General features: G+C 36.8%; 1 protein-coding gene and 1 pseudogene across 9 annotated transcripts in view; one reads left to right on the top strand and one right to left on the bottom strand.

Moving 5' to 3' along the window:
- Window positions 1-24405, top strand: part of CPEB3 (cytoplasmic polyadenylation element binding protein 3) — a 180634-nt gene that overhangs the window by 73789 nt on the left and 82440 nt on the right. For 7 of the 9 annotated variants that reach the window (XM_028512299.2, XM_036026996.1, XM_036026994.1 and 4 more), the window contains one exon: window positions 20824-20847. The exons of the other annotated variants lie outside the window; for them this stretch is intronic. In XM_028512299.2, the coding sequence (XP_028368100.1) occupies window positions 20824-20847 (24 nt within the window). The remainder of the gene's footprint in view (window positions 1-20823; window positions 20848-24405) is intronic. 9 annotated transcript variants of the gene reach the window in all.
- Window positions 16651-17937, bottom strand: LOC114496667 (annotated as a pseudogene).

Here is a 24405-nt window from a genome sequence, read left to right as displayed (position 1 = left end):
AATTTTCTCATTTTGGTAGATAGCCAATAGGTGCATCAAACTGGACATAAAGGGTCACCCATTAGTAGAGTTTACATTAGGGGTCTCCCATTAGTGGAGGTGTCAAGAGCTTTGCAGGTTAGAAATATTTCTGTTAGTAATAATTGTTGGATTCAGTCTGGAGCATCAAAATCTTACTAACAAGAAAGTCATTGTATTAATTAATACTGGAAGAAATATCTGGCTGGCATCAGTTCTCCTTCCAAGTGTCTGTGGACCAAATACTTTGTGGAAGACATATTCTCAACTCTCCTGATTTGATGGGAAAGACAGGTACCATGTGAGCATTCTCACTTCTCAGTTACTTCCTTAGTTTGAATGGGCCAATTTCCCATTCTTCGGTGTTCCTAGTGCATACTTTCCAGTTATTCTTTCCTCTGAGAATCACCACTGCTGATGTCATCTCAGCTAAAATTGTCAGTTGTCAGAAGGACCTACATAAGCCACTGACATAAGTTTTCTCCCCTACCAAACAAGTGATAATTAGGTTGTCCACTCTTATCCCCTCTGATATACAAGCTAGCTCTTGATATACATGGAGGTTACATACTGGGTAAATGTAGGAATATACGATATTACCCTTTTCCCTCTTGCTTAAGTAGGGATGTTAAAATGCCAGTAGAGTTCCTTAGGGCAGATTTTAGATTATCTCTAAAATATGTATTTCATATTTCTTTTGGTTCTGATACATAGCCTGCCTCCAATGAGCACTGCAGAGAACCTTGGCAGTGCTTGAAGATGCAGGATCTGCCTCATGGAATGCACATTTTGTTCTAAATAGCTAGTATCCCCTCTTTTGGAGAGTCTTGGGAACAGTAAAAATTCCAGACTATTCACTTCTATATTCTAATTTCTAATAGAAAGGTCACTTTACATTTAGATTATGCTATCTAAATTTTTTTTCTAGAAGTAGTTACATTGGGGTGAAGAGTAATAGGCATGCTTATCTTACTGAGCTTCAGTGATTTTGTGAATGTGAAAACACTTTAGCTAGGTTGAAGGCACGAACAGCATGGTAGTGTGTTTGCCTGAAGAATGAGTGTGTATTTGAGAAAAGATCTAATTTGACATGATGTGAGTCCTCTTTTGCAAGAAAGAGAGGATATAACTTGTGATTTTCTGTGTAAAAAAGTAAAGCTAGAAGACATTTCTTTTTAAAAGGTTTGATTCTCTTTAATTTTCTGCTTCTTAATAAGAGATTTTGTTTATGTTCATTCCACTTTGTGCATGTTACTTAAAATGTCCCTTTTAGCCTGTAAGGTTTCTCATCTGTAAGAGAAGGGGACTGGATTAGGTCATCTTAATGATTGCATTCAGACTGAAGACTCTGAATCTGTAATATATTTTAAAATATCAAAAAGGTAATTTTTGCCAATATCTATATCAAATGCTCAAGAGTTTATATATATTTGCAACTTTATGGTAAATATCAGAGTGTATCAATCTTCAAAGGACTCTGAGTGCTGTCATGTAGTCTCCTCAAAGTTAACCATAAAAACAGAGTTTGACATTTATATTACTTATATCAGTTCTCTTTCAAAGTTGACTGTAACTTGAAATTAATCAGAATAAATAAAATATCCTCCCTTAAAAGGTATTTGTAAGACCTACAGGCTTTGATGTATTTGCTGAGATAAACCTTTTTTAAAATTTTTGTATAGTTGGGCCCAGCCCATCTGGTGACTTACATATGTAATACACACACAAACACACCTATGTGTTTTTTTGTTTTTCTTCTTAGGCCTACCGCTTGTCAGCCCAACCTTTATTGTCCTGTGACTGGTCTGTCTTTCCTTTCCCTCATCTTTCCTATAGGAATAATTGAAATATCAAGCCACAAGTCATTGAAACATTATTAATTCAGAATTTGTGATTATTGGAAGATACTGGGTTGAAGTCAAACTGTATTTTTAGACAGGAAGAGACTGGCTAAAAAAATTGAGTCAATAGTTAAATTTAAAACAAGAAATGTGAGTCAGTTGTAGTTCCTTCTTTCTTTGTTCTTATTTTTTTTGTAGTTCCTTCTTCTTACACTTTTTTGCTATGCAAAATCTATGCTTCCTAACTCTATGTATACACTACCATTCACTGTGTTTTCAAAAAACCTTCTATCCTTCTTTTCCATGATCTCGCCAAAACCCAAATCTCATCCGAAGACATCATATTCTCAGCTCTCCTGACTTGATGGTAAAGACAGGTAGCATGGTGAGCATTCTCACTTCTTGGCGCTACTTTCAATGTTTTGAGTGGACCAATTCCCCCTTATTTTCCTGATGTTCCTAGTGCATACCTTCCAGTTATACTTTCCTCTGAGAATCACCACTGCTGATGTCATGTCATCTAGGAGACAGAAAGTGGAACTTGGGAGAAGAAGATAGGATACAAACTATAGAAAACAGATCTGTAGACATTTAGGGTGTGGAAGCATTGGCAAGATTTGTATAAAGCTAAGGAATCTACTGATATGTCCTATTTAAGGTCATGAATCTAGTAAGAATTAGCAGGATGACCTTTGGGGAGGAAACTGAGAGTTATATAAATTCTGGCTTTTCCTGAAAATATTAGGCCCTCAAGTATTGTAGAATATAGAAGGGCAGATGGGAGAAGAAATTCCCCAGTAAGACCTGCCACTTGTTTGGTATTTCTTATATAAAGTTAGTTCTGGCCCTGGCTGGCGTAGCTCAGTGGATTGAGCACAGGCTGCGAACCAAAACAACGCAGGTTCGATTCCCAGTCAGGGCACATGCCTGGCTTGCAGGCCATGGCCCCCAGCAACTGCACATTGATGCTTCTCTCTCTCTCTCTTTCTCCCTCCTTTCTCTCTCTAAAAATAAATAAATAAAATCTTTTTTAAAATCTTAAAAAAAGAGTTAGTTCTGAAACAATATGCCCCTTCTTTTTAACCTGGTAACACACCTATTTTTCGAGGTTTTGGTTACATTCTAGGTATAGAATTGAGTTTAGAACTTGTGGGCTTATACAGAATTGATGCCTGACTTCATGATTTTTACCTCTGTTATGATGGTCCTCAGAAAAGGCTGTTGATTAGTCAAGTGATCCAAATTTATGGTCAGTAATGTCAAAACTAGAATGTCTGGTCTTATAATTTACTCTCTAAGACAAGGGTGTCAAACTTATTTTCATCGGGGGCTACATCAGCTTCATGGTTGCCTTCAAAGAGCCAAATGTAATTTCAACTCTTTAACAGTTAAGGAGTAGTTACATTTATGCAGTCCTAAAATTATTTCAGCCCTTTGAAGGCAACCGCAAGGCTGATGTGGCCCCCAGTGAGAATGAGTTTGACACCTGTGCTCTAAGAGATAATCACTGCTGAGTATATTTACTTGATTCCTTTTGACTGGTTAACTCCTCCTTTTCCAAATAGAGAGTGGGCTTGGGAAACAGTTAAATATCAGAAAGTTGCCTGATGTCTACAGTACTAGAAACAGTGTGGCTTAAGGGGTGGTGTCACTCAGCTTCCAGGAGGTCTCTTCCAAGCAGGCTAGAAGGCATGTGAAAACTGCAGAGAGAGCAGTGAATTAGTAAAGCCAAGAAAAGTATCGTCTAGGGCCAGGCAAGTCTGGTTCCACTTCCTGCAAATTATGACTTTGGGGCCACATTCTTAACTCCAGTGTTTCTGGTTTCCTCATCTGCAAAATGGAGGTAACTATCACTGAAGTTGCTATATATAGGCATACTGCAGTAAAGTGAGACATAACCTTTTTGCTGGTCTTGGCTTCAATTTGTAAAAAACACAACCTCTGTGAAGCAGAATAAAGCAAAGTGCAACAAAACAAGTATGCCTGTATAAATCTTATAAGACTTAGCATCGTGATTGGCTAGTAAATCTCAGGCAAGCTGCTATTGTAATGGATTATATCAGTTTTATTGCTGCCTTTTTTAAGATTTCCTTTTCTTTACATGTTAGACTTTCAAAACATGAGTTTTTCCTTACATTGGTTATGTTTAGAGAGATGTTTCCCTGGTGGAATTTAAGATAGAGCACCTACAAGTCTCTCATGGGCTACAATGGCTATACTAGGGTACATTACTACCTCTATTAGTATAAATCATTTTTTCCTCATGAAATGCTTTTTGCCTTTGTCCTCTGACTTTGGAATGTGCACCTTCTTTGGGACTTAAGAGTTGCTGTATCTCTCATGATATTTGTCACTTTTAAAGGTGCCATACAGTGATGCTTGGAATATAAATGGTACAGCCATTTTCGACAAGAGTTTGGCAGTTTTCTTTAACAATTAAACATACACCCACCCAGTTCTAGGAGTTTACTCAAGAGCAAAAATGAAAACATATGTTCACACAAAGACATGTGTGTTTATTATCAGCATTATTCATAATAGCCAAAATTATAAATAATCTAAATGTTCCTCAACTGGCAAGTAGCTAAATAAATTGTGGTACATTCATAAATGGAATGAGTTTGGCAGTGAAAAGGTATGAACTGTTGATCCATGCCACAACATGAATGACTCGATATAATTATACTGAGTTAAAAAGCTAAACAAAAATACAGTATATACTAGACGATTCCATTAATATAAAGTTCTAGAAAATGTAAATTTAATCTGTAGTGACATAAAATACAACAGTTTCAAGAATATGTTGAAGTAATTTTGTCCTTCTTCAGAGGACAAAAATAGAGCCTTAGACCTTGGAAGAGCCTTGTGATAAGGAGGGCATGTATTTGAGCAAGTCTCTGAATCTCCTAGGTCTCTCTTTCATTCAAAACCCTGCAAGAAGACAGTTACGATACTCTTTCTAACTACCTCATCATTTTTGTGAGATTTGGATAAGGTTGGGCACGTGTACGCATTTGATGTTATTACTGCTACATTTGAAAAATAGGGGGCATAGTCTTATTTAGAGAAGATTTGCCATAGAGTGACTTTTTTTAGACAGTAGCTTTGTAATGTAACAGAGGTTCAATTTTATTTAAATTAGAAGTGTGAATGCCATTTATTTTCTGATATCTTTCAGCTTGCAACTGGACTGTATTCCAAGACATGAGAGGTGAATAAGAAATTTGAAGCGGCACTTTCTCTCTGACAGGCAGAGATAATTGTTTGTCCTCACTCTTCCTTATCAGAGTTTTTAAAACATTGATAAATCAAGGAGTCCTAGAATAAAATCTGGATGGTTTGAAGACTTAAAATTTTAATATCTTAAAATTCACTGGCTTGAGAAAGGTCATTGGTTGTTAAACAGCTTATACATAGCTGACACATCAAGGAACTTGGAGCTTTAGATTATGCTGTCTTCCATTTTTTTTCTCTGATTAATGCCTTGAAAGTATTTTGGAAGTTTTTTGCTTATAATTCTATTTGAACTGAAGGCTGCCAGAGCATTTGTTGAATCAAAAGAAGAAATGTTAAAGGGTTTTTGTATGAACTTTTGTGTTGGGCAGAGACTGCTCTTCCTCCTCCTTTTCATTCTCTGCTGGGAGTGAACTCCTTGGGGAAGTGGCGGAGGGAGCTGAACACATGATGCTTTTATGCCAAAATGGGAATAGAGCCAGGTTGGCCAGAATTCCAAATGGAATTTCCCAAAATTTGAAGATTCATTGTATTTCTGTTCACTATAAGTAGATATAAGTAAATAAATCTTTAGCAGAGTACTAAGATAGTAGAGGAAGTATTTTAAGAGATGCCCCAAATCAAGACCTTGTCTTTGAGTATTTTGAATTTTTAGAAGACAAGATCTAGTGCTGCTATTTCTATCTGAAAATTAATAATTGTGGCATGAATAAAATAAATTATGACTAATTAAAAATGAAAAATAGTGATTAGAGGGATATGTAATGTTCTATGACTTTCAAGTACTCAAGTTTCAAATTACTTTGGATGGATGTTATATATGAAGGTAGTTGAGTCCCTACGAACACTGTTGTTTTGTTTTGTTTTACCCTTCTCATTTTACACATAGGGAAGCTGAGATTCAAGAGCCTATGAAAGTTGGCTAGAGTAGCATGAAGGAGCCAGGAGCAGAACCTTCTGTCTCCAGGTTGAGGGTTTTAACCATCATTTTAAATACTTAATTGTTAAGAGTGGTTGTATTCTTTTTATACTAGTTTGACACAAACACACAAATTCATTGTCTTTGGAAAAAATATTTTTCTATGACTTGTCATCTTATTTATTCTCTGAATGCTTAATAAATCTTCTTTGTGATAAGCATGGTCTATGTGGCCTGACACTGAACATTGTGAAAAGTGAAATCTGAAATATTCTTTTATTTATTTATTTATTTATTTATTTATTTATAAAAAGATTTTATTTATTTATTTTTAGAGAGGGAAGGGAGGGAGATAGATAGATAGATAGATAGATACATCAATGTGCGGTTGCTGGGGGTTATGGCCTGCAACCCAGGCATGTACCCTGGCTGGGAATCGAACCTGCGACAGTTTGGTTCACAGCCCGTGCTCAATCCACTGAGCTACGCCAGCCAGGGCTTGAAATATTCTTGACACACTTTTTTGGATTTTGGAGATTCTTTGTGTGTGTGAATAAGTGCCAGAAATAATGTGCTTCCAATCTAATAATAAGGATGCAGGAAACTGAAAAGTTACCTACTTTTCCCTGTGAACTTACCATTTATACCCCTCACCATACTTGTAATTAACTAATGTTGGTGTTTCTCCTTAATATGAATGCTTCCAGAGGGCAGAGACTAGCTTTTATTCACAGCTGTTCACTGGCTTCAAGTGCAATGCCTGGCCCATTGAATAGGTGCTCAGTATGGGAGACCAAAAGAGAAGGAAAGATGTCTAAGAGAGACCGAAAAGCAGAGTGTTAACAGTCTTAGGGAATATTCAGTCTTCCTTCCTGAAGATTTGTTTTAACACTTCCTTTTGGAAGATGGTAATAACATAGATGGATCTAGCAATTAACAGTTCACAAAGTACTTTCACAGACCGCTGTGCTTATAACAGTTTTCCAGGAAATGGTCAAACCCCACTTTCTTGGAGCACCAATTTCACCCATGACTAATCTCATCCAAACAAATATGGCTGTGTAATATTGTATATGAAACTGCAGTGCTGTTTTTAAGATACAGCTGGAGATTTCAAAGGGTTTTCTAGATTTCAGCAAGTTTTAAGAATGTCCCATGATTCATTTTTCTTTGCCATTGGGCCACTTTGATAGGAAAGTTAAGAATGATGGTCATTCATTTCATCCTTATTGCAACCTCTTTTAAAACATGGCAGTGTCTTCATTTTCTAATAAAGGTAGAGAAACTTGCTGATGTCATATTGCCATCAAATAGCCACCTGTGGCTTGACACACACTTTATTCTGTAGTCCCTTAATCCAGTGTGATTTCTACCCCTGAGTTTCCCTAAAATGATTGCTCAGGTTTCATTTAGCTCCTTTGTAAGGGTTAGCTAAATAATACTTTAGTTAAATTGTGGAGAATTAGTGCACTTCCAAAAGGATCAGTTTTTCTTTCACAACATAGTCTTCCTTGTTAGTGGCAGGAATTTTAACCATATTTCCCTTGAGGCCTCTGGTGGATGCAGACTGGGAGTGTGAGAGTTTGGTATGCAGATGATCCCTAGGTGAAGTTAAGTAGATGAAACTTTCCCTTTTCTTTGTTGCTCTCCACACACATATACCTTTGTTATCTGACTAAAGTCTTTTTTTTTTTCAGCCTAATAAAGTGTAAATAATGCGATTTGGTGGGGGGAGTGCAAACAGGTCTGGGTTTAAATCCTTGATCCATTACTTATTTGCTATGTGAACCAGGGCAGATGATCTGGTTTTTGTTTAAAATGGACATGTTAAGCCCTGGCTGAGTGGTTCAGTTGGGTGGAGCATTGTCCCCTACACCAAAAGGCTGCAGGTTTGATTCCCAGTCAGGGCACATACCTAAGTTGTGGGTTCAAACTCTGGTCAGGACACATCTAGGAGGCAGCTGATCAATATTTTTCTCTCAATGTTTTTCTCTCTCTCTTCTTCTCTCTAAAATCAATAATAAAAGATCCTCAGGTGAGGATAAATAAATAGATAAAATGGACACATTAACCTCTTCTTTACAAATGGTAAGGTTAAATATGCAATGTTGCTATGACCAAACCTAGCAAGAAATACAGACCTAACAAATGCTATTCTCTGCTCCTTCCTTCCTCTACCTTCCCCTCCTTTCCTTTTTTTTTTCATTTGAGGTAGCAATAACTTTTAATCTTGGCTCTACAACCAAAATGGAAACCAAAGTATTGGGTTGGCCAAAAAGTCCATATGGTTTTTTTCTGTAAAGTAAAAGACACATTTTTCATTTTCAGCCTAACTTCATTGACTTGGACATTTTGAGTATATCATCTCTCTCCTGCATGGTATAATGTTGATTGTTCTCAATGTCTCTATTTGATCACTATCAACTTCAACTCGTCTACCTGACCATGGAGTATCATCCAGTGACAAATCTCCAGCACGAAACTTCACAATGCAGTTTTGACACATTCACTCAGTCACACCACCATCTCCATACACTGTACAAATCTTATTTTTAATGTTTCAGTTGTGTTTTTATCTTTCTTGAAATAGTGAAGCATAATATGTCAAAAATGTTGCATATTTTCTTCCATTTTCAATATTAAATGGCTATGCAAAAATTCACCAATTTTGATGTTTTTTTTAAAGTGGATGCTGATATAACAGCTGACACAGTACAATCTAACAAAATTGTTTCATGTGAACTTAAAGACAAGTAAGTGCTACTAGGACTATCATAAGTGGGAAAAGGTGAACTTTCTGGCCAACACAATAGAAAATACCGATGACCCCATACTAAAGACTATAATTTAATTGGCCTGGGATGAAATCTGGTTGTGGAGGGTGAGTGAGGGATGGATGGAAAAGACCACAATTAGAAGTAGTTACTTCTTCATAGACCCAGTGCCAGCCCAGTACCCTTTGCCAATGTCTGTCTTTGAACATGAAGGAATCAAGTGGTGTAAGGGCTGTGTGTTATCCATTTTCTTCTTTCTTTCCCCTCAAGGCTTAGTCTGCTTTTATTGTTCCCTAAGGTTTTCCAAGTTCAGGTCAGAAGAAACAGCTGTTTTTAAGAGGTCAGGGCAGGGATGCTAGAAATAAGCAGCTCTCATGTTGCTTGAGCTATTCCCAAATTCTCAGGTTAAGTCCTTTCCATAACTTTTTTTTTCCATGAAGGAACCCCCTCCTTGCCACGTGAGAGGAGCCTTGTTGGTAGGGAAGAGACAAGGAGCACTGACCTAGGGGCCAGGCCTTTGGTTCTGTTTAGGCTCCTGAGCATACTAGTACCCATTTTGTTCACTGTCTCTTCTCTTTGGAATAATTTCCTGTATTGCTTGGGGATTTGGAAATGTAAGATTAACATGTATTGGCCACCGTGAACAGTCTAGAAGTTGAGTATTTATATACAATTTGAAGAAACCTCATGAGATTTTTGGCAGAGTAGTTCAGATTAGATGGTTTCTTTGAAAACGTATACCAGATATTTGGGTGCATACCTCTGTGGTAGGCAACTTCAAGCCTGATTTGGACAGATTGGTGTGTATAAAATACTCTCTTATGTGATTAGAATCCTCATGACTTTTCTTGATTTCTTTTCAGGGTGAGGGGTGCAGTTACTGTGTCATTTAGCAACATGCCACTGAACTAAAAGTAGGTCAGTAGTTAATTATTCTCCGTGGAATGCTTCACACAGAAATAAAGGTGCATAAACATCACCTGAAGTAAGTGGATGTGGGTGTCCACTCATTCTAGCCACTGGGAGAGATTCTTTACTTAGGTTTGTTTCCAGGGAAATCTTGTCAGATACACACATTTTGAATGTTTTTTGTTTGTTTGTTTTAGTAATTTAGGAAATGCACCTAGAAGTTCAGAGTGATTACTTTGGTAACATGTCACATATTGAGGAGGCTCTATTATTACTAACCTATATGATAAATGAAGTTTAGGAAGTAACTTAATACTAGATGTGTGTGCCATTGCAAGATGGCATAGCAAAGCCTTGAACTTCATTTTGAACAAGATGGGAAAATGGAAATGAACAAAGGGATATTGAGATTCTTGTGCTGATTGTATGGTACTTATATGTATTATAATGATACTATCAAAAGAGTGGGTTGAATTGGTGTGACCAGAGTATATGGGTCTGATGTGTGGAATGGTGCAAATGAGCATCTGAAAGGTGGCTAGGAGTCAGATGGTGAAGGGCCTTGGAAGATCTCCTGAAAAGCTTGGACAGACAAGTTTTATCTTACTAGAAGATTAGGTTTATCCAAGGATGAATGCTTAGGATGATATGGGGTGTGGAAAACCATTTCCTCTGAAGAATAGCTAAATGTATCTTCATTATAGAAAAGAGGCAATCAAAAGGAAATAGAGTAATTACCCTCAAATAGAAGTAGGATTAGACTGAGGTTTATTGTTAAGGATAATAAAAAGGCAAGTGTAAGAAAGAACTTTCTGATTTGTAAGAATGGTCCTACCATGAAGAATTGGTGTTTAGTTTTCCAGTTATGTTTTATGGAACCCCAGTGTCCAAGGAGGTACTTTAAGGGACACTACGGGAGAAAGATACCTGACAGGTGGGGCTCAGGGTCCTTGTGCTGCATCAACCTGAATAGCCTTGTTCAGGAAACAAATATCTTTTATTTGTTAGGGTTCATTAGATGGAGGAGAGAGGGTTCTGCTACTTAGAAAAAAAATTGAAAAAATGATTAGAAGAGGCTGAAGGGAGCCTCCTTATTCTTGTACCTTAACTCTTAGTTAAGGTATTATAGCAGAACCAGGAAGAGCAGTGGTCCCCAACCTTTTTGGCACCAGGGACCAGTTTTGTGGAAGACCAGGGGAGAGGGTGAGGGAGGATGTAAGGGTGGAGCTCAGGTAAGCTTTGCTAGCTCTCCCGCTCAACCCCTGAAGGAGACCATCTTCGTGTTGCTTACAGAAGTAACTTCTGTTTTGTTTGGGAAATTGATTAAAGATCTACAGGTTTCCTATAAGATTTTGTTATCAATGAAACAGAATGTTGTAAAAGTTCAGTTGTTTAGAATGCAGTTTTATATTATTATTAATAATTGTGTTTTCTATAACCAATTCAGAAAAATATCTATTAACATACTGATTTCCTTCATAAAATAACAGCTTTAATTGTAATGATTAATAGAAAACAATAGTGCTGTGGTAGTAATAATGAAATAAAGCAAAAATTTATTGGGAAGTTCTCTTTTTTATTAATTGTAGATTATGCTACTAAAAGCAAGCACTTGGAAGATGGTAAAGTTTGTGGAAATTCGAAAGGAATTTCTGGGTATGTTCAAGGACTTTATAGGTTTGAAATACTGGCTCTTCAATGTTGATGTTTAAGAGTAAGGACGTTTTAAATGTTCATCAGCTGGTGTGTAACTTTACTAGGGCTGTCATGACAAAACAGAAATTTATTTTCTCACAGTTTAGGAGGGTGAAAGTCCAAGATGAAGGTGCCAGCAGGGTTGGTTTCTCTTGAGGCCTGTTTCCTTGGCTGACAGATGGCCTTCTTTCTTTGACCTCACATGGCCTTTGCTGTGTGCATGGGCATGCCCAGTGTCTCTTTTTCTTACAAGGACACCAATCCTGTTGGATCAAGGTCCTGCCCTTATGACCTCATTTAACCTTAATTACTTCTTTAAAAAGCTTGTCTTCAAAACAGCCACATTGGGAGTTAGGGCTACAGTCTATGAATTTTGTAGGACACATTTCAATCCCTAACAGCTGGTGAATGGGTAAATTGTGGTATTTCCATAGTGTGGAATACTAGTCCTCAATAAAAAGAAATAAAATATTAACACAGGCAGCATCACGGATAAGTCTCAAAAATACTATACTACATAAAGGAAGTCAAACACATTGATTCCATTAATATGAAGTTGTCAAAAGGGTGCAAAAAAAACTATAGTACAGAAAGCTGATTAATGGTTTCCAGGGGCTGTGGATTGCAGGATGGGATCAGCAGCAAAAGGGTACAAGGAAATTTTTTAGGGAGATGAACTATTCTGTATCTTGAATATCTTTGATGGTAGTGGTTACATGACTGTTTTGTTACCAAAGTGATCAAACTGTACACTTACAGTGGTTGAATTTTATTGAATATAAATAATATCTCAATTTAAAAGGAAAAAAAAGAATAAATTGTGTAAAACCAGTGTGGACCTGGATTTGGTCCCAGCTTTGCTGTTTAGTAGCTGAATAACCTAGGGCAAATCATCTTCTTTGGGCCTCGGTTTGTCCATCTGGAAATGTATATTATGATAGTTGCTTTGGGAATTAGAATAGACATGTTAAGCATTTAGCATATAGTGGCTGGAACATGATGAATCATCAGTAGGTTACTATATTTTACTTCATGGTATTTGTTCTCTTTTATAAAGTGTGTTCAGTAACACTACTATTATTTATGCTTGTCAGTTATTTGTGTTACTTCCTAGGCTTGCAAATGGAATGGGAAGATTTTTCTGAGAAAAATGTGTATGAGTCAAGGAGAGAGGGTAGGAAGAAAGGATTTTAAACCATCCAAATACTTTATGTGAATGTAGCAGATGAAAATGTATCCCATCCTTTCGAGCATCATTTTTACTTGCTAATTTTATGTTGTTTATAGAGAAATTGATCTTTAAAATTATAATTTGTCAGATTTGGGAATCACTGGCCTAAAACCATGTTACCTACCATTATAAAGACAAAGAAGAGGAACATTTCTGAGATAAACTCTATCACTCTGGCTCTTGGGAATTTACAATCTAATTAGGGAAAAGGGGACATTCTTTTACTAACTTTAAGATCATAACTCATCTTTGGTGGAATTTTTTTGCATGACTAATACTTAGATGGAAGCTGAAAAGGGACCATTCAATGTTTAAATAGGATTTAATTTTGCATACTGCAATGGTATTCCAAAAAAAAGTTTGCAAGGTGTTTATAAGAAACTGATTTTACTGCAAGGAAAGAAATTAACAGTTGGTTTCTACAGTTGACTTTTACTAGTTGTGACAGATATTTCCAAGTCAGATAATAAAATGTTGTACTAAGTTCTTTGTATTTTGTTCATCTGTTTTTCATCAATACAGCATCCCAGGGTCTCTTCTTAAGTTCCTGGAAATAGTGCATCCTCTCCTTATCCGTAGTAGGGTGGCGGTATCTGTCTGTGCCCCTCCCACCTATCCCTTGTCTTTGAGTCTCTGGAGTGAAACCTGTATAAAATGTTACTTTGCTTAGAGAAACTTCAGCAAATTTGGATGAATTCCTATAGTTGAAGAATTACTCTAGATTTTTAAATCAGATCATAACATGCCCCTGGGGAATCTTGTATGAGTACAGCCATTTTAAACCAAGTGTAGGCCAAGCCATAAGGAATAACAGATGAGACTTTTACAGCGTTGCCTCATACGGCTAACAAAGCACTCTTAAATCAACATGAGAGGGACATTCACAATGTAATAATCATTGATCATGTAAACATTTTTAGAATAACTAGTATATCTGACTGCCAACTATGTGTATTCTCTGTGTATATGTGTATATACCACATTTTTGGACCATAAGATGCACCTAGGTTTTAGAGAAGGAAAATAGGAAAAAAATCTTTGAAGCAAAAAATGTAAAATATTTAATAACATAAATAACATTTCACCAATGGTGGAATTTTTTGCATGACTAATATTTAGATGTAAACAGAACTCAACAGCAGCGTTAACAACCATTATTCCTCCCAAATCTTGGGGGGGTGCATCTTATAGTCTGAAAAGTACGGTATATACATGTGTACAGAGTGGGGCAAAAATAGGTCTACAATTGTTTGTATGTAAAATAATAATTCAAGAATAAACTGAGACTTCCAGTCAAGATGGAGATATAGGTAAACATGGCTCACATCCTCACCCAAACACATCAAAATTAAAACTAAACTATAGAACAACGATCACTCAGAACTATCAGAAATCAAGTTGAGTGGAAATTTGACAACTAAGGAATTAAAGAAACCACATCCATCCAGACTGGTAGGATGGGTATAGATATGGAATGGGCTGATCCCATACCCACATGTGGTGGATAAAAATTTGGGAGGGATATCTCGGGAGTGAGGAGTCCCAGTCTGGCACCAGACCTCCCAGCTCAGGGTTCCATTGACAGGAATGTAAGTCCCCATAACTTCTGGCTGCAAAAACCAGCAGGGACTGAGTCAGTAGAAGAAACTTGAAGAGTCCCAAGCAGTCCCCCTTAAAGAACGCACACCTGGACTTACTCAGACACACTCCCTCTGATGTCTAGCACCAGAGTAGCAGCATGAAAGGCACCAGTGTCATATGGGGAGGAACTGAAGTGTCTGGAATCAAGGTGAGAGCTGGGGGACAGCTTTCTCTCAGACAGGAAGGTGGGCAGAGGCCATTATCCTTTTTCTGAGCTGTCCCCCCACAGAACCACAGAGCCAGCAGGCTGGTGCCATATCTGAGACTCCATCAACCTGGCTAACACTGTTTGCCCTGTTTTCTGAGACTCTGTCCCACCCAGTTACAGGCCTACCCAAACTGTTAACCTTTACTTGAGTAACTTGTCTTGACTCATGCTTCACAACTTCCTAAATCCTATCAAATAAGCAACAGTGGGACCTGGTAAGCCCCAGCCCCATACCTCTTGCTAGGTGGCCCCAGGGATTCATTCATACCTGGGAATCTCCAAGCCCAGCACAAGTAGCAGCCATCTCAGATTGCTTTATAGCTCATGCTGGATGACTCCAGGCAGAATGCAGGTGGGGGCTGATGTTGGCCTGCCCCACCCACGAAACCCCAGGGCCTGTGCACCCAGTGGACAGCTACAGACCATGTAAAGGCACTACCACCCTGCCCCTGCACAGCTGATTCATCACGGAGGGTGGAGGTTGGTGGTCAGTGGTCATAGCCAGTCCTTGCAAATGACTTGCCTGTGTTAATCCCTCCCATTGACCTGCCAAAATCAGTCTTGGCTCAATTACAAAGGGAAGATGTACTCAGCCCACATGGAGGGCGCACCTTGAGTCCCCAGCTTGGGTGATAGGGGAGGCTGTGCCACTGGACCCTAAAGGACACTTACTATATAAAGCCACACTACCAAGAGAAGGAATCGCAGCAGCTCTAATATATAGAAACAAACACAGGGAGAATGTCAAAATGAGGAGGCAAGGAAACTTGGCCCAAATGAAAGAACAGATCAAAAATCCAGAAAAAAGAACTAAACAAGATGGAAATAAACAATCTCTCAGATGCAGAGTTCAAAACACTAGTTATAAGGATACTCAAGGAACTTAGCTAGGACCTCAACAGCATTAAAAAGATCCAGTCAGAAATGAAGGATACACTAATTGAAATAAAGAACAATTTACAGGGAAACAATGGTAGAGTGGATAAAGCCAAGAATCAAATCAAATGATTTGGGACATAAGGAAGCAAAAAACAACTAATCAGAACAATACTAAGAAAAAAGAATCCAAAAAGGATAGTGTAAGCAGCCTCTGGGACAACTTCAAGCGATCCGACATTCACATCATGGAGGTGCCAGAAGGAGAAGAGAAAGAACAATGAACTGGACATCTATTTGAAAAAATAATAAAAAATAAAAGAAAACTTCCCTAATTTGATGAAGGAAATAGACATGCAAGTTCAGGAAGCATGGAGGGTACCAAACAAGGTGGATGCAGAGTCCCACTCCAAAAACATCATAATGAAAATGCCAAAGGTTAAAGATAAAGAGAGAATCTTAAAAACAGCTAGAGAAAAAGCAGTCAGTTACCTGCAGGGGAGTTCTCCTAAGACTGTCAGCTGATTTGTCAAAAGAAACTTTGCAGGATACAAGTGATTGGCAAATATTCAAAGTCATGAAAAGCAGGGACCTACAGCCAAGATTGCTCTACCCAGCAAAGATACCATTTAGAATTGAAGGGCAGATAGAGAGCTTTCCAGACAAGAGAAAACTAAAGGAGTTCATCATCTCTAAACTATTATTAAATGAAATGTAAAGGGACTTATTTAAGAAAAAGAAGGTAAAAACTATGAACAATAAAATGGCAAAAATACATATATCAAAAACTGAATGTAAAAAAAAAACTAAAACAAGAAGAACACAGACAGAATCATGGATACGAGAGTGTTTTGATGGTTGCCAGGAGGGAGGGGGGTTTAGGGCAATGGGTGAAGAGGTGGGATTAAGAAGTACAAATTGGTAGTTACAGAATAGCCATGGAGATGTAAAGTATAGTATAAGTAATGGAGTAGCCAAAGAACTTTTACACATGGCCCATGGACATGAACAATGGTGAGGGGAACTGTCTGAGGGAGTGGGAGGTGCTGGGTGGCAGGGGACAAAGGGGAAAAAATTGAGACAACTGTAATAGAGTATACTGTGTTTCACATACAACAGTAAACCTGCTTTTGCCCTACTCATTATATATCTGGTATATTATATTTTTACATTTTTACAACATGTATTTATTAATAGTTAAGCCATGATTCAGGATCCCAGAGTGAGATGTACCCAGGTTCCCCTTCACCACTCTGGGAGGAGGATGAGGATGGAGGACAGAGGGCAGGTGGGAGGCAGCCAGTTCAGATCTTCCCAGGAAACGTGCCTTCTGCCTGGTGGTTGTCTGAAGCCAACACCCAGGGTATGACGCAGAAGGGCTTATACACATACCATTATCACATGGAGACATCGCCCCCTCTAGCAGGCATTGCCTTCTCAACATGGTGGAAGTCCAGGTGGTTCTGGCAGCAGTTCCTGGTCTGGTTCTGGTTGGGAAAGTGGCTGTCAGTGGGGCAGTCTGGGAGTTCTTGCCTTTGGCCTTGATGTCTTCTACCATATTGCTGACTCCTAAAGACACCCCTAAAGCAACTCACAGCTCCGTATGACCCTCAGCAAAGATGTCTCCACCTGACTTTTTATATTTATTTTGATGGATTGAAAATATCTTTAATTTTTTTCAGTTTTAAATTATTCAAGTTTATGATTTAAAGACAACAGAAATGATAACATTTTGGATTTTCTATATTAATGTTATAACCTTTTATTTCAGTGAACCATTCTAAAATATTTGTAATGTTTTTGTTCTTATTGAAGTATAATATATATGCAAGCAATGCACAGGTCCTAAATATGTAGCTTGATGTATTATCACAAATTGAACACAGTCCTATACTGGTAACCAGTAGTTAGATCACACCAAAACATTAAAATTTCCCAGAACCCCCCTAGGCTCCCTTCCAATTAATACCCCTAGCCAAGGGTAACCACTACCTTGATTTCTAAAATTTAAATGTAATTTTATGAGGTCTGAAATTATTTAACCTGAAATAGTAAGAGAAGTTTATCTGTAATGATAGTGATAACAATCAGGAATTAAAGGTCTTCAAGGAAGTATAATCTTATTATATCTGATATAAATCTGTACTAGCATAGAATATATTATATAGTAGAATTAGTCCCTTTTTTTCCTATGTGGGATTGTTTTGTGCTGGCTCATTTAAGTTTATGTAGTCAATATTCTTTCTTGTTTAAAATTCTTATTTGTTCCCAGGGGAAAGCACTACCACTACCTTTGTGCTCCCAAATTTCTCTCCTTAGTGTTCATTTTGTTACTTCTGCCTTAGGGAAGAGTTGGACTCTAATTAGTCTATTTGCAAATGGCCCTCATATGAGCAAATTTTTAATCACCAACAGAGTTGACCTACATTCTAAAGGCCATCGAGGCATATATTCCTTCCTCCCTTGATTGCATACTCAGCTAGCAAGCTGTGTTTGTTGAATACCAGCTTAGTGTAGAGCATTCTGCCTGGTTCATTAGATGACATTAAAAGGAATAGAAGATACCGACCTTGCTCTCTAGGAACTTAACAGTACAGTGAGGTGGTTAAAAGTGTGGAATCTGAAGCCAGACTGCTTAGGTTTATATTCCAACGTCACCACTTCCTACCTGTGTGATTTTAGGTGAGATACTTAATTCTGTGTCCCATTTTGCTCATTTGAGAAGAGTCTAAGAATACTTATGTCGTAAAGTTGTGGGGTATATTCATGATATTAATACATGTCAAGCATTTTGAACAGTTCATGGCACATAATAAGTACCTCATTAAGTTTTAGCTGCTGTAATAGTGATCACCATAGAGAGCATACATAAAACACTGAAATTAGAACCAAGGTAGCACATAATTAAATTCCACAATAAATGAAGAAAGCAAATTGAAGCATCTGAGATTACTGAGCTGCTGGCTGCCTGTTCCATATGCCATCTTGCCTCAGTGACATCAGTCCCCAGGCTGACATGAACCAATTTATTGTCCTTGATTAGAATGGAAAAAGAGAAGAATCTATAAAAATCATGAAGGAAGCTTTGATTAAAACTCCCCAGTATGTCTTTCCCAACTCATCCCCACCCCCAAGCTGTCTGGATCTATTCACTTCGTATTTCCTATTACTGAATATTTAGCAGATAAAGACTTGAGTGAACAGCACTCTCATTTATCCTTTAGGGGTGTTAAGGTCTGATGAGTCATTTGTACCTTAGTATTGTAATCAGATTCTTCTTCTTCTTCTTCTTTTTTTTTTTTTTTTTTTTGAGTATTTAGCCAGAAATCAGACAGAATGAAAGAATGGGAATTTGTTATTTGGGAGAGAAATGAGTAATTCTGAAATACAGAATGTTTTTTTTTCTCTAAATAGAGGTTTTGCATTTGGGGTGTTGGGCAGCATGACATATTGGGGATGGAGGAAGAGACAAATAAGTGGTAGGATGTCAAAATCTATTTAATCTCTTTTTGAATGCTATCTGTTACTGTCAGTTTACTCATTATTATAAACAAAGTAGGCTTTTGGGGAGGTCAGGTTAGGAAACTAGCTACCATTTATTATTTCCTCTGGAAAGAGGAATTCCAGCTTCCAAATAATGAAAAGTGTAAAAGTTTAAAAACAATTTTTTTTAGAATGCATTTCCTTGGTAAGTGATATAAACAATAATTGCTGTGTAAAAATCTCAGGAGAGATTTTTTTTTCATTGGATATTATAGTGATAGGAGTTAGGGAGAAAGTAGACCTTGAACCAAATAATCCTTTTTAATATTTGTGTGATGGGAAAGAGAAGAAGCCAAAGATGTGTAGGCAAGTGTGAGTATGATATCTGAAGAAAAGTGGAAACTGACCGAAGATGAGATGGGCTGACTGGTACTTCAACTTTCTAGCTGAAAAGTCTGAATTCTTTTCCTAGGAGAGAAATAGTTTTCTATACTCTTAACCTTATACTGCAGATGCAACCCCAAACTGTCCTTGTTCTTTGGTTTTAAGCTATTATGACATTTCATGCTTTAAAATTTGATTAAATAGAGTTTTCACTTATTTTAACAGAACCAGAGGTTTCCAGTTTGAGAAACTTTCCACTTGGAAAATTATTTTAGATGACAGGATCTCCTAGCAATTTATGATACTACATTTTAGCTCTATCAAACATTGTAACAGTGCATTCTGTAGGCCTTGAGTTTTGAAAAGGAAGATAATCTTCAAAGTACTCTATTCTCAGCATGACCTGGGCTATACCCAGAACCTCAGTCCCTTTCTACTTGTCCAGTTCACTTTCTATATGAAAAATAGATAGTTTTTCCCTTATCTGAAGTATTGGGTTGGCCAAAAACTCCACTTAGTATTTTTCTGTAAAATAAAAGATACATGTTTCATTTTCACCAATAACTTTATTGATTGGGATATTTTGAGCTTGTTGGCTATTTTCTGCGTGGCATAATATTGATTGTTCTCAATTAATGTCTTGATTTGATCACTATCAACTTCAACCTGTCTACCCTGCCCTGGAGCATTGTCCAGCGAGAAATCTCCAGCATGAAACTTTGCAAAACACTCTTGACATGTTCAATCAGTCACAGCACCTTCTCTGTACACTGCACAAATCTCTTTTTTATGTTTCTGTTGTGTTTTTACCTTTCTTGAAATAAAAAGCATAATATACTGAAAATGTTACGTATTTTCTTCCATCTTCAATATTAAAATGACTACACAAAAATTCACCAATTTTGATAAGATTTTTTTTTCAATGCATGCTATGACAGCTGTCACAATACAGTCTAACAAAACTGTTTCGGATGAAGTTAAAGACAACTAAGTGCTACTAGAGCCATCTTAAGGAAAAAACAAAATGAACTTTATGGCCAACTCAATAAATGGGAAGAGTAAGAGAAACTTCACTGAAAATTTTATACGTTCTATAAAGCAAGAGTTAATTTTGTGTAAAATTTCTGTACTGTTTTCAGGGGACTCTATAAAGGGTGTGTGTGTGTGTGTGTCTGTAGAAATTCAGAATGACCACATGCTACAGTTTTTAGTTATTTAGAATGAATGAATTTTTTAGGTGATGTCTGATGGTAAATAGTATATAGTACAAATGAAGATTTATAAATTAGAAAAAATTTTAAAAGGACACTATCTATATCTGATATAGATACTGGGCCACAATATAAATCTTCATAAGATGTGTGAAACTTAACCACCTATTCTGTCTTTTCAAGTGGCTGCTACATCCAGTTGAATTTCTCTTTAATATTGTGATTTAACTTGTGCTTCATAAAGGTTTTTAAAATATAACATGTTTGCAGTCAAGTTGAACAGTATCTTCAGATTGATTCTGAGAATACTTAGAAAAGGTTCATGTGAATATATTTTTTATTTCTAAATTCATCATTTTGATACAAATACCCATGGTTTTCTTCTGTGTTTACATGCAGCCAGGAGCTATGGGCGGAGACGAGGTAAAAAATTTTTAATGAGATCTTTTGCTTGCCAAATTGTGAGTAAATATGAGTGTGTGTGTGTGTTTATGTCTGTGTGTGTGTAAAACAGTTAATGTATGATATGATGTCCTACCCTAATTATTTTAGTGAAATAATTTTATACTTTCATTATATTTTTTTGTGGTTAGTTGGTAATTTGTTCTTTAATCTTAATAAAAACATAGCAAAGACTATTTCTACCGGGAAGTTTTTGTTATATGGTTTATCATGAATGATCTTGAGGGAATACAATTACATATATATAAATATATAAAAATTTATTTATTTATTTATTTATTGTCCTGTATCCACTGTGTTCTTTTCCTACCACTTAGAAGCAGAAGTTAGTTTTTAGAAGGCAATTCTCAAACTTAGTACGGTTGGTCAACTGGTGATTTTTAATGTGTGTTACCTCCAGAGGCAGATTTATCTTGAAGCTAAATGAAGTTTCAGTTACTTTCATGAGCCCCCTCCAAGATCTTTATTGTTGTGTTGTTTTGTTAAAGAGGGATCCTCAATATGTATAGGTGCTAGGCCCCATACAACGTGCATTCCCTCCTGGTTAAACCCAAACAAAATAACATTGCTTTCATTTGTATAATGCTTTAACCTTTCTAAAGTTTTAATTTCCACAATTGTAATTTGTTTAAGTAATCTTAGGAAGTAGGTAAGCTTAATGTAGTTGAAAGAGTATGAGATTTAAGGTCAAAGACCTAAGCTGTAATCATTGCTTTATCACTTAAATCTAGTATCCTCATCTGTACATTATAAGGTAATTAAACCAGTCTTGTCCAACTTCAGGAGTATTAGCAAAGTTATAGTACAAAAAATTGGAAAGGAAATAGTATAAACTAAAAGCATTCCAGAAATAGAAGTTGCTTTGGTACTCATTTGTAGAAGCTGGGAGAGATGAAGTAATTTACTCTTACTGTGTGATCTCAAGTTAAGGTCAGAGCCAAATCTGGAACCTTTGTCTTTTGGCTGTTTGTCGAGTGATGTTTACCATTCATCAGCTGTCTCTGACTCTGTATTTGAGTCCTGAAGGGACAATAACATTAAATTCATAGTATTTTATAATTTATTTTATAGTAAATATTTGTTGAATGGATGAATATAATATATATTTAAGTTACCATTGAGATCATCTTTCATGATGGAATCATACAGTCATTTTTGTTTTTACCTCATGGTGAAGAAAAACATTTGTTAATTATTTTTTAACCATGGAAATAAATACCATTTATATTTTTCACCTAAATTATTTTTAAATTTAAAGTATAGAAAGTAATATTACTATAAATAATTTTGTACCATATTTTTTTTCAATTGTTGGTAAAACAATCACTCTCCAGAAGGCATGGGGAATGGACCATTTTACATGGGAAATAAATACCATCTGGAGAGTAGATGGCAGGGACTAGCCTCTCTTCTTACACGGTGATCAGTCACCAGACCTTGTTAATATTTTCCCACTAGTTTCTCAGGTTTTGCCCCTTTCTTTCCATTGTATTGTTTCATCTTTCTGAAACACCACTTTGTCCACATCTTCCTCCTTTCCCATTCAGAATCCGTATCATCTGGCTTCTCCCTGTTTCACCAGTGTTTTCCTTTGCTTCTACTGCCTTACATTCTTCCTGCCTTTCCTGTATGCCATGACTCTTCAGCTGGAGAGAAGGTCTTTGAGCACAGCTGCCTCTTGTGCCTAATTAACACTGTAATCATATAAGTTATAGTTGGCACTTGCCAAATACTTAGTGATGAGGATTGTTTTAAAGTAACACCCCGCATCTATGCAGACCAGAGTTTGGCATTATATTCTTAAAATTGTTTAATTTTTACAAATTATAGTACATTAAATACAAGAATGTAAGATCACCTGTAGTTTCTAAACTCCTGAAAAAATTACTCTTCCAATTTCCATGTTACTTCCCCATATCAGTTTGTAAGTTTTGACTTAATCATTTTTAGAAGCCTTAATTCTCTTTGCATCAAATGCTAAGCTAAACACCGCCTAGATGACTTGATCCCTGCTCTCTGTAAGTCTGTAGTTTGATAGCTGTAGATGAAGAAGATAATAACAGAGAGAGAGAGGAAATGAATGAGTGTGGGGTGGGGCAAGAAAGAGAGGACTAAAAGGCTGAATATTGGCTTTTGTAATGGGAAAAGAATAGGCAGAAAATTTTTTGTTCCGTACTTGTATTTGGCCTTCTATTCCCAAAGCTGAAAAAGAAGAAACATCATCTTCCTTAAATGCAGTGACCTAGCCATGTGGAATGGGGCAGGTGTACCTTATATCCACTTTCATTGTCTGAAATATACTACTCATCTGGGCCACTGAGGCATAGTATAAATTTGATGAACTGACAGATTTTTTCATGCTCATTTATTTGTGTGACCAGGGATTATATTAATGCTTGGTTTGTTCCCACCAAACAAAATTTAGACTTCCCCACAAAAACATAAAAAATAAGCTTGTTGATGTATGTTATTTTATTATACTTATGATTAAGATTTGCCATAACTCATTCTGTGCATTACATATACAGGGTAGGGCAAAAGTAGGTTTAAGTTGTTTGTATGGAAAATAATATAATAATAAATAATATAAGAATAAATTCTGTGTTTCATGTACTCACAACTGTAAACCTACTTTTTTATCACCCTGAATATGTTGGTAAATATTTTAGGGATAGAAAACAAAGGGAATTATCTGTGACAGTTTTGAGATCTATCAGCAAGAATTAGGTCAGTAGAACCTTTCATTTCTCCTGTTAAACCTGGAAAAGCTTCCTACAACAGGTAGAATTTCAGAAACTCTTTGTATAATGAAAGAGAAGGGGGAAGGAAGACACTCTAGGTATGTGATTCAGCTTAAAAGAAGGCTTTGAGGTGAGATTGGCATGACCAGATGCTTGGAACATGTTCCCAAGTGTATGCAGTGGTGGCCAGCTGGAGAGGAGAAGTTGGCAATGAGATGGTCTGTGCTGCCCTTATGAATGGTTTTTAAAACAGAGAGTAAGACTCCTAGACACACATATGTCAGGCTTTAGAAAGAGGGTTCCATGACACAAATAATGAAGACCAGAGAGAACTTGGGCATCAGAAGAAGACTTAAATGGGGAAATAAGTAACCAGAGGGTAGGTTCTTTGGCAAACCAAATGCTTCTGGTGGTATAGTTGAAGCAGTAGTAGGAGGAAAGAAGAATTAGATGTGAAAGAATAGGATTTGAAAATGAATATTGATTATATATAAAATATTTAAATATCCAATTATATTTCCTGTTGATACTCATTTTTACTGTAGTGATGTGTCCTGGTAGACAAATGTTGATTTCTTTGTGGAATCAAAATGACACCAAAGAACTGTAGCATTTTCTTTCAGGAGTATTCTGGTTTCCACAAGCTCTGATATGTGGTTTCCTATACAACTGCAGCCCCTCTTAGAAACTAGTCTAGCAGGTAGTATCATACAAGATTTTTGTCTTACTTGATTTAGCAGCACACCTGATTAAAATATATGTTGTGTTTTTTCATTGT

The sequence above is a fragment of the Phyllostomus discolor genome, chromosome 5, assembly GCF_004126475.2.
Source record: "Phyllostomus discolor isolate MPI-MPIP mPhyDis1 chromosome 5, mPhyDis1.pri.v3, whole genome shotgun sequence".
NCBI lineage: Eukaryota > Metazoa > Chordata > Mammalia > Chiroptera > Phyllostomidae > Phyllostomus > Phyllostomus discolor.
Note: the sequence above shows the minus strand (reverse complement) of the source record. Positions and strands in the feature narration are given on the sequence as shown.